This window comes from Mobula birostris, chromosome 4, assembly GCF_030028105.1.
Source record: "Mobula birostris isolate sMobBir1 chromosome 4, sMobBir1.hap1, whole genome shotgun sequence".
Taxonomy (NCBI): Eukaryota; Metazoa; Chordata; class Chondrichthyes; order Myliobatiformes; family Myliobatidae; genus Mobula; species Mobula birostris.
Window position 1 is genome coordinate 201,180,005 of NC_092373.1, and position 13,754 is coordinate 201,193,758.

At 45.0% G+C, this 13,754-nt stretch overlaps 1 protein-coding gene across 3 annotated transcripts in view; it reads right to left on the reverse strand.

The window, feature by feature from the left end:
- The window catches only part of LOC140196870 (protein O-GlcNAcase), a 105,532-nt gene that overhangs the window by 69,277 nt on the left and 22,501 nt on the right, over positions 1-13,754 (reverse strand). For all 3 annotated transcript variants that reach the window (XM_072256763.1, XM_072256764.1, XM_072256765.1), the window contains 2 exons: positions 13,588-13,639; positions 1,605-1,702 (listed from right to left, as the gene is read on the reverse strand). In XM_072256763.1, coding sequence (XP_072112864.1) covers positions 1,605-1,702; positions 13,588-13,639 — 150 coding nt within the window. The remainder of the gene's footprint in view (positions 1-1,604; positions 1,703-13,587; positions 13,640-13,754) is intronic.

Genomic DNA, 13,754 nt, shown 5'->3' on the forward strand with positions numbered 1-13,754 from the left:
ATGGTTGAAAAGTAGTAACTGCTCCTGAACCTGGTGGTGTGGGTCCTGAAGCTCCTATACCTCTTCTTGATGGCAGCAGCAAGAAGAGAGCATGGGCTGTGGCGAGGGTCCTCAATGATGGATGTTGCTTTCCTGCAACAGCACTCCGTGTAGATATGCTCAGTGGTGGGGAGGCTTTATCCGTGAAGGATTGGGCTGTAACAACTAGTTTTTGGTCACATGGGTGTAATTTCGTGTCATGGGCCCATGGAGCCAGAAGAGCAAGTTATCATGTTGCGTCTCTAAGTAAACTACATTTATATTAGCCTATTTATATGAGTAGTGTAATGCCCTGGGTAAGATTTCTACTGGTATGCTGTGAGGTAGTTTATATTAGCAGTTTTCTGTAAAAGCAGTGAGCCATGCTGGAAAGTGTGTTTTGGCTTTGGCTTAGATAAGGATTCCTGTTGTCCAGCTTAGGAATGTGAGTCAGTCAATCAGCTTTGTGGGATGTGAGAGAAGGTTTTAGAGAGCTGTGGGAAAGAGTTTTCTGAAGGACAGTAGTCTGGTTTGGGGGCTTTTGGCGGGATTTGCAGGGTTGGATAGAAGGGAAGATGCCGCAGAATTCTGTGAGAAGGTGAGTCCCCATTGCAAGAAGTGCTTTGTGCAGATGAATGGCTCCAAGAAGGAAGGACAATAAAAGAGATAGAGATAGAGAGAGAGAGAGAGAGTGTGAGTGTGAGTTGCTCAAGATGTTCTTTGAGGTGAGTTCGAAAAATGCATGGGTAAGAGATACATCCCCAAATACCCAGTTTTGGAAGAGATGAGCCTCAATGGACTGGTTAACTGCAATGGGCCCTTTTCTTTTCTTTTTCCTAATGACTGTTTGATAAAGATGAAATTAGTAAATATATTTTCTTTACAATTTTATGTGGTGTACGATCTGTTACTTCTTCCTGACCTTTCACCCTTAATCTAGTTCTCATCTCACCCCAGCTCAGTGGGAAAAACTTGCTGACATTCACCCTATCTATAGCCCTCACAATTTTGTACACCTCTATCAAATCTCCCCTCATTCTCCTACACTCCAGAAAATAAAGCCCTAGCCTGTTCAACCTTTCCCTGTAACTCAGGGATTACAGGATATGAGGCAGAGGATAAATGCCCTCATTCCAGCAGGTTCCTGTTGGAAAGATGGAATGAGACAGTGTTCCCAGTCCAAACTCCACCCCTGGACTGGAGAATAATGAGGGATGAACTCTTTGAAACCTATCGAATATTGAAAGGCCTCAATAGAGTCGATGTGGAGAGGATGTTTCCTATGGTGGAGGAGTCTAAGACCAGAGGACACAGGCTCAGAACAGAGGGATGTCCATTTAGATGAGGAGGAACTTCTTTAGCCAGAAAGTGCTGAACCTGTGGAATTTGTTACCACAGATGGCTGCGGAGCCCAAGTCATTGGATACATTTTAGGTAGAGGTTGATAGATTTTTGATTAGTTGGGACATACGGGGGGAAGGCAGGTGATTGGCGTTGAGAGGGAAAATGGATCAACCATGATGAGATGCCGGAGCAGACCCAATGGCCTAATTCTGCTCTTATATCTTATGCTCTTATGGTCTTACCTGACTCTTCCACTGAATATGTCTCCCTCCATAACAGTCGGTGCTTCAGGTCATCCTTGGGGCCGTACATGTAAACGTTTAGCCCCCACTTCTGCATCCTGAGGAAAGGCAACATAAATTTGTTAGCGGCAGAGAGCAGGAGGTTCACATCCATACACCTCCCACAAATAAGGGAATGAACCCTTCGGATACTAGTAGGAGGCTGTGGATTCAAGCCCCACTCCGAGAAAAGAAAGCTTGAATCTCTTTGTCATCTGTCAAATGTTTCAAGTCCAATAACAGATAATTTAAAAATGGAGACACAAGAGACTGTAGAGGGTTTTGAACTCAGCCCAATACATTATAGACACATCCATCCCCAACAAGCATTGTATTTGCATCAGGTGCAGCCTCAGGAAGACTACTTCTAAAGATTAGTTTTATTGGATTGGTGGTGAATATTGGTAGTGCAGGTTGAGGTGTTTGATTTTGTGGTGTTCACCGAGCTTGGTAATTAGCTTGCAAACGTTCCATCACCAGTCGACGTGGCATCCTCAGATAAATTGATGCCATCTATGAACCCCTAAGAGCCAAAAAAACACAAACCAATAGGTTTCAAAGGTCAACTGAAGGATAGCCAATCAGGACCAAGGCAAGCAAATGGGGGTCTATATAAACATGAGCACTCCCAGAGAGAAACACCAACAACTGTGCACTGAGGATGTCACCTTGACTGGTGTTGAAACATGTGCAAGCTAATTGACAAGCTCGGCCAACACTGCAACAATGGCTTTGTTTTTCACATGAACATTGAAGCATACAGTGAAATGCATCATTTCTCCCCGTGACCATGTAGGTTTCCTCCGGGCGCCCCAGGTTTCCTCCTACAGACCAAAGACTTATGGGTTAGTAGGTTCATTGGTCACATGGGTGTAATTGGGCAGTGTGGCCTCACTGGGACAGAAAAGCCTGTCATCGATCTGTGTCTCCAAATAAATTAAATAATTTTTAAAAGATTATTGAACAGGAGTTGCTTATCGGTGGGAAAAACTGTTACTGATGCACTGATGCAGGAGTCTGTACATGCAGGCATTTCTGCAGAGTCTGGAGAGAATGCAGCATATTGCCTGGATTGGAAGACTTTCATTATTGGGGAAAGATTGGATAGGTTAGACCAGTTTTACCTGGAACAAAAAAGGGCTGAGGGGTAACCCTGTAGAAATACATAAGGTTATATGAGTCATAGATACGGTAGATAGTCAAAATTTTTTCTCATGAGTTCAAAGTTCAAAGTATATTTTATTATCGAAGTATGTGTGCTATATACAACCTTGAGATTCATCTCCCTACATGCAGCCACAAAACAAAGAAATCCAATAGAACCACTGAATAAAAGACTGTAAAACACCCAATGAAGGGGAAAAAAAAACAAATTGTGTGAAAAATAACACTAAGCAAATAACATTCAGAACTGAAGTTCACGAAAGCAAGTCCACAGACACAAAGCCAGTCACAGCTGATTCAGGAGCTTGTTAGTTGCAGGCCACAGCCTCAGTTCAGCACAAAAATGAGTAAACCTCGTGGAACAGCAAGCTGAACCAGTCCGTCCCTCACCTCTGGCCCTGACACCCTGACCTTTTCAATCTGGTCCAGCGCATAAATCATTCAGTCCTCAGGTCATTTCTCACTCTCAGACCCGGCCCTGCCACCTCGGTTCAAGGTTCAAGTTTCAAGACTCAATTATTATCAAAGTAAACGATTCTGAAATACTTTTTCTCCAGATAGCCATAAAACCAAGAAAGAAAAGAACAGCAGCATGCTCGTCAACCCCCAAATTCCTCCTACCTGCACAAAAAATGAACAAAAATGGAATAGGTATATCGACCTCCAAATCCCCCTCCTCGCGTACAAAAAAAATGAGAAAGATCAGGTGAAAAATACAGAATACAAAAAAACCATAAGACTGATTTAAAAAAAGTGCACAGTTCAAGTCCACATCCAAAACGCAGAAAAGCTGAGCAACATTCACCCTCTCCGTAGTATAGTGATCTCACCGCTACAAAAAGACAGTATCCTCTCCCCCTAGCAGAGCGATCTCACCAGCGATAAAAAGGCAGTCTCCCCTGTCTATTGCAGAGCGATCTCACCAGTGATAAGGCAGGCAGGCAGTCGGCAATTCAATCTCCCTTGTCACTTTAACTGGTGAACAATAGAAGCTTTAATCAGCAAAATGGAGTCCGACATCGACTCACAACCTTGTTACCATGAGGTTCCTGCACACTGCCTCTACCTCCCGAAATCAACTCAGAGGCTCCAACAGTTCCAGAATCACATTCAAAGTGAAAAAGACATAGTGAAAAAGTTAAAGACATAAAAGGAGTGAAATATGTGGTTTCATGATTTACCCAGAAGATGTTGACCAAAGGAGCACTGTATGCAGGTGCCATCTTGACCGGAAGTACGGAGATTTAAAAAAACAATTTGCTTCTTAAAGGGGATCTGAGGGATAGGTCACCTTACACAGAGAGTGGATATAGAGTCAAACAGCAATGCAACATGGATACAAGCCCATCAGCCGATCCAGTTCATGGTGAACATAGTGCCTATCCAGGGAGGCCGAATAGTTCAATAGTTCCATTTAATATCAGAGAATGTATACAATATACAACCTGAAATTCTTGTTCTTCACAGACATCCATGAAAACAGAACAGTGCCCCAAAGAATGAGTGACAGTTAAACATGTTAGAATCCCAGACATCCCACCCTATAAAAACTCATTTCAGGGAGGTAGCACCATCAATTTGCGGGAGACTCCTGGAACTTCCGGGAGAAGTGGGATGTCTGCAATAGAGTAGCTCCTTAGCAGCTAGCCAGCAGTTTAAATAACATTAGCTATGCTAATGAACGAATGACACCTGTTAAACTCACCCCAATATGTCTTTTACAGTCTTAACCCACCATGGGCAATAGAAAAGTCATTGCTGCAAACAGTGCAGCGAGCAACACTGTCACTATTTTTGACCCCTATTAGGCAGGGGTACACTTTAGTGTAGTCTGGGGTGACGTACATTTTATATTTTCTTTTTTTGGAACACTGCCATGGCACGCCCTTTCTCTCTCGCTCTCTCTCTCTCGTGGTCGCTCTCGCGCTCTCTCTCTCACGCGCGCGCGCTCTCTCTCTCTCGTGGTCGCGGTCGTTCTCACTCTCTCTCATGCTCTCTCTCGCTCGCTTTCTCTCTCAAAAAAATTGATTTCTGGGACATTATAATTTGCGGGCATCAGGGAGCCACTATTAATATGCGGGAGACTCCCGGAACTTCCGGGAGATGTGGGATGTCCGGAATCCCAAAGCCCCCTACTCCCCACTCCTATGCACAAGCAGCAGAACAACAACCCTCTCCCTCCCCCCTACTTAGTCCAGTAAAGTATCAGCACTCTCCATCCACCAAACAAGCAAAAGCAAGGCCCCCAAAAAAGTCCATGATCTGCAGTATAACAAAATCTAATCGTTCACCTGACAATTCGACATGCCATGGACTCCCCTTCCCCCTTAATAAAGGGACAGAGAAGTGTCCCCTTTCACAGTGAGAGGGGAGACTAACGAAACAAAAAGAACACTCATTGATTTACGGTGTTAAAGTCTACCATATCGCTTCCCCCCCACCCCCCGAGTTCAAGGTATACAAAATCATAAAGAGTATAGATAGTGCAAATGCAAGCAGCATTTACCTAACTTTAACTCTTTTTTCACTGAGGTTGGGTGGGACTGCAACCAGAGGTCATGGGCCAAGGATGAAAGGAGAGAGGTTTAGGGGAACAAGAGGGAAAACTTCTTCACTCAGAGGGTGGTGAGAGTGTGGAACGAACTGCCAGCACAAGTGGTGCATGTGAACTCAGTTTCAAAGTTTAAGAGAAGTTTGGATGGGTACATGGATAGTAGGGGTATGGAGGAATCAGAATCAGGTTTGTTATCACCCAGATGTGACGTGAAATCTGTTAACTTAGCAGCAGCAGTTCAATGCAATGCATAATATGGAAAAGAAAAATGAATAAATAAAATAAAATAATAATAAATAAACAAATTACAGTATACGTACATTGAATAGATTTAAAAATGTGAAAAAATCAGAAATACTCTATATTAAAAAAAAGTAAGGTAGTGTCCAAGGGTTCAATGTCCATTTAGGAATCGGATAGCAGAGGGGAAGAAACTGCTCCTGACTCGCTGAGTGTCAGGCTTCAGGCTTCTGTACCTCCTACCTGATGGTAACAGTGAGAAAACGGCCTGCCCTGGGTGCTGGAAGTCCTTAATAATGGACGCTATGGTCCGAGTGCATGTCAATGGAACTAGGCAGGTTAAATCTTTCAAGCACAGACTAAATGGGCCAAAGGACCTGTTTCTATGCTGTATTTTTCTGTGACTCTATGACTCTTGGAAGTGATGAAAGTGGGCACAAAAAAAATGTTGTTGAAGAAATGAGCAAGTCAGGCAACATCTGCGGAGAAAAATGAACAGTCGCTGTTCCCCGCCAAGACTGTTTACTTCATTCCATTGATCCTGCCTGACTTGCTGAATTCCTCCGATATTTTGTGCATGTTACTCAAGACTTCCAGCATCTGTGGAATCTCTTGTGCTTATTAAGTATTAATGACGTGTGTTTCCCTGCCCAGAGCCTGCGCACAGGACAGGGTAGAGAGACTTACTCTGTGTCTAACCTGTGCTGCCTCTCCCCTGGAAATGACAGGACAGTGCAGAGGGAGATTTACTCTATATCTAACCTGTGTCTAACCCATGTTTTGTGTGCTTTTCGGAATTGTGATAGGATAGTGTAGAGATTTAGTTGGTAAAACCTGTGCTGCCCCTACCCTGACAGTGTGTCACGGGTCTGGGTACGTAGGGCTTTACTCTGTATTTAGCCTGTTCTTCTTGTGTCCTGTGAGTGTGTGTCGTCGGACAGTGCAGAGGGAGATTTACTCTAAATAACCTGTTCTCTGTGCTCTGGGAGGAGGCGCGTTATGGGACAGCGTAGGTGAGGCTTTACCGTGTCCATGCCACACGACCTGTGGCCAGGAGTGCTCCATATCCGCTCGCCTCAAACAGCACAACAGCACACCATGTAAAATTCAGTACTGTTACTGACAACTGAAGCATTATCTGTACACAGAATGAGATCGTCATCACTCAGACTAAGGGCTTAGCTCCATTTTCAGAAGTAGGTCATAGCTCCCACCAATCATTCTGATCTGCCAGGAGGTATAATTACCAGGAAGGCTTGTTTGGAAATGTATGTTAAAGCTTGTGCTCGAGGCAGCGTTTATCTACTCAGGCATTCAACCTTCCTTCAGAACCAATTTTCTGAGGCTGGTTTTAGATCTGTTCTTTTATTTTAATTGTTCGTTAATGTGCTGAGCACTCCGTGCCCTCCCTGCTCCTTGGGATTTTGCTTTTGGTACAATCAGTAGGACTCTGCTGGGACCCGCTGTTATTTATTATTGCATTTTTGTCTGGTGGCTTCACAGCATCAGAAGGCAATGTGTAGAATCCACAAACAGAGCAGGGTTCAAACAAAGAAGTCGATGGGACACGGCACAGCGATTCCCGTTGGAACCCTCCTCCCAGAACTAACATCACTTATTCAGAAACACAAGAAGTTCTGCAGATGTTGGAAATCCAGAGCATTGCACACACAAAATGCTGGAGGAACTCAGCAGGTCAGGCAGCGTCTGATGAAGGGTCTTGGCCCAAAACATTGACACTTTATTCCTTTGCATAGATGCTGCCTCACCTGCTGAGATCCCCCAGCATTTTGTAGGTGTTGCATTAGCTATCTGTGTTATCGCTGTTAGGTAGCAAGATGTCCCAAGATGTTTCTCACAAACAAACCAAACATAGAACAATAGAACTTAGAAACAGGCCCGTCAGTCCACAATATTATGGCAAGCTAATTAAACTAGTACTTAAACCTTTAACTAAACTAACCCTTTCTGCCTACACTCCATATCACTCCACTGTCTACACATTCTTGTGCCAACCTAAAAACCAGATATTCACCTCTGTCGTATCTGCTTCTGCCACCACCTTTGGCAGCATATTCTAGGCACCCACCACTCTCTGTGTGGGAAAAAAAATTTCCTTTGAGCTTACTTCTCTCACCTTAAATCAGGAGTTCCCAACCTTTTTTTTAATGACATGGACCACTACCATGAACTGAGATGCTTGTGGATCCCACGTTGGGAACCCCTGCATTAAATGCATATCCTCTAGTATTAGACATTTCAATCCTGAAGATTCTGTTTACCCTATCTATGACTTCCACAATCTTATAAACTTCTATCAGATTTTCCCTCAACCTCCTCTGCTCCGGAATCAGAACCAAGTTTATTATCACCATAAGACACAGGAACAGAATTAAGCCATTCAGCCCATTATGTCTGCTCTGCCATTTATAGAAACATGGAAAATCTACAGCACATTACAGACCCTTCGGCCCACAATGTTGTGCCGACCAGGTAACCTACTCTAGAATAATAGGCATCCATTAGTCTCATGAGACCATGGATTTGCGCCTTGGAAGGTTTCCAGGGCGCAGGCCTGGGCAAGATTGTATGGAAGACCGGCAGTTGCCCATGCTGCAAGTCTCCCCTCTCCACGCCACCAATGTTGTCCAAGGGAAGGGCACTAGGGCCGATACAGCTTGGCACCGGTGTCGTCGCAGAGCAATGTGTGGTTAAGTGCCTTGCTCAAGGACACAACACGCTGCCTCAGCTGAGGCTCCAACTAGCGACCTTCAGATCACTAGACTGACGCCTTAACCACTTGGCCATGCGCCAACACACCTACTCTACTCTAGAAACTGCCTAGAATTTTCCTACTGCATAGTCCCCTATTTTTCTAAGCTCCATGTACCTCTCTAAGAGTCTCTTAAAAGACCTTTGATAATTTGATAATACCTGATTTATTTTCCCTCTCAACTCCATTCTCCTGTCTTCTCCCTGTAACCTTTAATGCCCTGATGAATCAAGAATCTATTATCCTCCACTTTAAATATACCCAATGACTAGGCCAGCACAGCTGACTGTAGCAATTAATTCCAAAGATTCACCACCCTCTGGCTAAAGAATTTTTTCCTCATCTCTGTTTGAAAGGAACATCCATCTATTCTGAGAATCGGTCCTCTGGTCCTAATCTTTCTCACTATTAGAAATATCTCCATGTCCACTCTGCCTAAGCCTTTTAATATCATTTCTGCCTCCTACCCAAGATCCACAAACCTGCCTGTCCAGGTAGACCCATTGTCTCAGCTTGCTCCTGCCCCACCGAACTCATTTCTGCATACCTTGACACTGTTTTATCCCCCCTTGTTCAATCCCTTCCCACCTATGTTCATGACACTTCTCACGCTCTGAATTTTTTCAATGATTTTAAGTTCCCTGGTCCCTACCGCTTTATTTTCACCATGGATGTCCAGTCCCTATATACCTCCATCCCCCACGAGGAGGGTCTCAAAGCTCTCTGTTTCTTTTTGGATTCCAGATCTAACCAGTTCCCCTCTACCACCACTCTCCTCCATCTAGCGGAATTAGTCCTTACTCTTAATAATTTCTCCTTTGGCTCCTCCCACTTCCTCCAAACTAAAGGTGTAGCCATGGGCACCCGTATGGGTCCCAGCTATGCCTGCTTTTTTGTTGGTTTTGTGGAACAATCCATGCTCCAAGCCTATACTGGTATCTGTCCCCCACTTTTCCTTCGCTACATTGACAACTGCATTGGCGCTGCTTCCTGCACGCATGCTGAGCTTGTTGACTTCATTAACTTTGCCTCCAACTTTCACCCTGCCCTCAAGTTTACCTGGTCCATTTCCGACACCTCCCTCCCCTTTCTTGATCTTTCTGTCTCTATCTCTGGAGACAGCTTATCTACTGATGTCTACTATAAGCCTACGGACTCTCACAGCTACCTGGACTATTCCTCTTCCCACCTTGTCTCTTGCAAAAACACCATCCCCTTCTCGCAATTCCTCCGTCTCCGCCGCATCTGCTCTCAGGATGAGGCTTTTCATTCCAGGACAAAGGAGATGTCCTCCTTTTTTAAAGAAAGGGGCTTCCCTTCCTCCACCATCAACTCTGCTCTCAAACACATCTCACCCATTTCACGCACATCTGCTCTCACCCCATCCTCCCACCACCCCACTAGGAATAGGGTTCCCCTTGTCCTCACCTACCACCCCACCAGCCTCCGGGTCCAACATATAATTCTCCGTAACTTCCGCCACCTCCAACGGGATCCCACCACTAAGCACATCTTTCCCTCCCCCCCTTTCTGCTTTCCGCAGGGATGGCTCGCTATGCAACTCCCTTGTCCATTCGTTCCCCCCCCCCCATCCCTTCCCACCGATCTCCCTCCCGGCACTTACCCTTGTAAGCAGAAAAAGTGCTGCACATGCCCTTACACTTCCTCCCTCACCACCAGTCAGGGCCCCAGACAGTCCTTCCAGGTGAGGCGACACTTCTCCTGTGAGTCGGCTGGGGTGATATACTGTGTCCGGTGCTCCCAATGCGACCTTCCATAATTTGGCGAGACCCGACGCAGGCTGGGAGACCGTTTTGCTGAACACCTACACTCTGTCTGCCAGAGAAAGCAGGATCTCCCAGTGGCCACACATTTTAATTCCACGTCTGATTCCGATTCTGACATGTCTACCCACGGCCTCCTTTACTGTCAAGATGAAGCCACACTCAGGTTGGAGGAACAACACCTTATATTCCATCTGGGTAGCCTCCAACCTGATGGCATGAACATTGACTTCTCTAACTTCCGTTAATGCCCCACCTCCCCTTCGTACCCCATCCGTTATTTATTTATTTATCCTCCCCCCCCCCTTTTTTTCCCTTTCTCTTCTTTCTCGTTCTGTCCCTCTCACTATAACTCCTTGCCCATCCTCTGGATTTTTCTCCCCCTCCCCACCTTTCTTTCTTGCTAGACCTCCCGTCCCATGATCCCCTCCCTTCTCCAGCCTTGTATCCCTTTTGCCAATCACCTGTCCAGCTCTTGGCTCCATCCCTCCCCCTCTTGTCTTCTCCTATCATTTCAGATCTCCCCCTCCCCCTCCCACTTTCAAATCCCTTGCTATCTCTTCTCTTAGCTAGTCCTGACAAAGGGTCTCGGCCCGAAACGTCGACTGTACCTCTTCCTATAGGTGCTGCTTGGCCTGCTGTGTTCCACCATCATTTTTTGTGTGTGTTGCTTGAATTTCCAGCATCCGCAGATTTCTTCGTGTTTGTGTTCCTCTTAATATTCAGTAGGTTTCAATGAGATCCCCCTCATTCTTCTGAAGTCTGTGAGTACAGACCTGGACAGGATGAAGTACAGGAGCCTCAGGACTCATACCACCAGATTCAGGCACAGTTATTACCCTTCAACCATGAGGCTCCTGAACCAAAGTGGATAACTTCACACTACTTCACTTGCCCCATCATTGAAATGTTCCCATAACCTACTGGCTCACTTTCAAGTACTCTTCATCTCATATCCTCAATACTTATTGCTTGCCTATTTATTTATTATTATTTATTTATTTATTTTTGTATTTGTACAGTTCGTTGTCTTTTGTACACTGGTTTTAACGCCCAAGTTGGTGCAGTCTTTCATTGCTTTTATTATGGTTATTATTCTATTATGGATATATTGAGTATGCCTCAAGAAAATGAATCCCAGGGTGTATAACAAGTTAACAAATTTCACATCACATGCCGGTGATAATAAACTTGATTCTGATTCTGAACCTGATATATGGTGGCGAGTTTTAGACAGGGATGACCATAAGACACAGGAGCAGAATTAGGCCAGTCGTCCCATCAAGCCTGCTCCACTATTCCATCATGGCTCATTTATTATCCGTCTCAAACCCATTCTTCTGCCTTCTTCCAGTAAGCTTTGACACCCTGACTAATAAAGAACCTGTCAACCGCCGCTCTAAATATACCCAAACTCTTGGCCGGCACAGCCATCTGTGGCAATGAATCCACAGATTCATACCCTCTGGCCAAAGCAATTCCCCCTCAGCTCTGACTTAAAGAAACATCCTTGTATTCTGAGGCTGTATTCTCTGGTACTAGACTCCCCCACTATAAGAAACATCATCTCCACATCCACTCTACCAAAGCTTTTCAATATTCGATAGGTTTCAATGACAGAAGAGTGTAGGGAGAGATTTACTCTGTACCTAACCTGTGACCCCTCATTTTTCTAAACTCCAGTGAGTACAGGGCCAGAGCCATCAAACACTCCTCATAAGTTAACTCTTTCATTCCTGGAAATGCTCTCATGAACCTCCTCTGGACCCTCCCCATGGATAAGGGCCCAGAGCAGACAGAGAACATCAAAGTGGTGGAACATCGAAGATTGACACACTGGAAGAGGATAAGGATCAAAGGAGTGCGCAGATTTTGGAAAGCTGATGGAAATTACAGAAATAGCACCATGGGAAGAATGGAATTAGAAATATCTTGGCATTAAATCTAAGCAGGATGGGAGCCAGCAAGCTACCTCTATACAGTTTTGCAAGCAAAACAGTGATGAATGAAGAGGAATTTAGTACAGGATAGGGAAAAGGCAGCATAATTTGAGATGATGAGCTCCTGGAGGTCAGCCAGAAACAGCAAAATAACCAGTAATAAGAGAAAGTACACAGAGAGTTGTACTCTGTATTTAACCCATGCTGTCCCTGCCTTGGGAGTATGTGATGAGACAGCGTAGAGGGAGATTTACTCTGTATCTAACCTGTACTGTCCCTACCCTGGGAGTGTGTCATGGGACAGTGTAGAAAGAGCTTCAGTCTGAATCTATCCATTGCTGTAACTGCCCTGGGAGTGTATGATGGGACAGTGTACAGGAAGCTCTTTGCTCTGTGTCTAATCCATGCTCTCCCTACTTTGGGATTATGCAATGGGGCAGTGTAGAGCGAACTTTTCCCTGTGTCCAACCCGTGCTCTCCCTGCCCTGGGAATGCACAATGGGAGAGCATAGAGCAAGCTTTTCTCTGTGTCTAACCCATGCCATCCATAAGACCATTAGACATAGGAGCAGAATTAGGCCATTCAGCCCATCGAGTCCACTCCGCTATTTCATCATGGCTGGTCCTGGATCCTATTCAACCCCATACACGGGCCGTCTCATTTTATCTCTTGATGCCCCAACCAATCAGGAATGTATCAACTTCCACTTTAAGTATACCCACTGACTTGGCCTCCACCAAAGTTTGGGGCCAAGCATTCTACAGATTCAACAGTCTTTGGCTAAAATAATTTTTACCCTCCTCATCTCTGTTCTAAAGGGACATCCCTCTATTCTGAGGCTGTGCCTTCTGGTCCAAGACTCTCTAACTAATGGGAACGTCCTCCCCATGTCCACTCTAGGCCCTTCAATATCCAGTAGGTTTCCACTTATGTCTCTTATAAGACCATAAAATATAGGAGCAGAATTAGGCCATTTGGCCCACCCAGATCCAATCAATAAGATCTGCCCTCGTTCTTCTAAGCTCCAGTGAGTACTGGCGCAGAGCCACAAACACTCCTCAGAGGTTAATCCTTTCATTCCCGGGACCATCTTGTGACCCTCTCCACATCCTTTTCGATACAGGGCCCACAATGCTCCAATGGGGTATGACCAATGTCTTATAAATCCTCAGCATTACATCAACAGATGCTGCCTGACCTGCCGAATTCCTCCAGATTTTTGTACATTTTTCCAGACTCCAGCATCTGCAGTCTCCTGTGTCACCACAATAAAAGAATGCCCATTTAAGAATGCACTGCCTTTTAGCTCAATTTTAAGGTGCATATGAGGTTGCAACAACAGGGTTCCAAAATAAGAAGAGATTAAATGTTTGCAGATGGCAAACATTCAAGTGGTGACTTGGTCCTGAAATGTGATCATTTCCTCAAACCTTTTCGATTTGTTTTCAAACAGAGTCACAACTACACCCTGGGTAGGATCTACATTACCACTTGAAGAGCACCATCCGTTGTTCCATGGACCATGGTCTGCCATAGAAACCTATAAATAAACACAGAAGCACCCATTAGTAGCTGGCTGAGGTTCACATATCTCAATATCAAGCAGGATGGAAGCAGGCAGCAGAGCAAATACGATACTGGGAGAATTAACCACT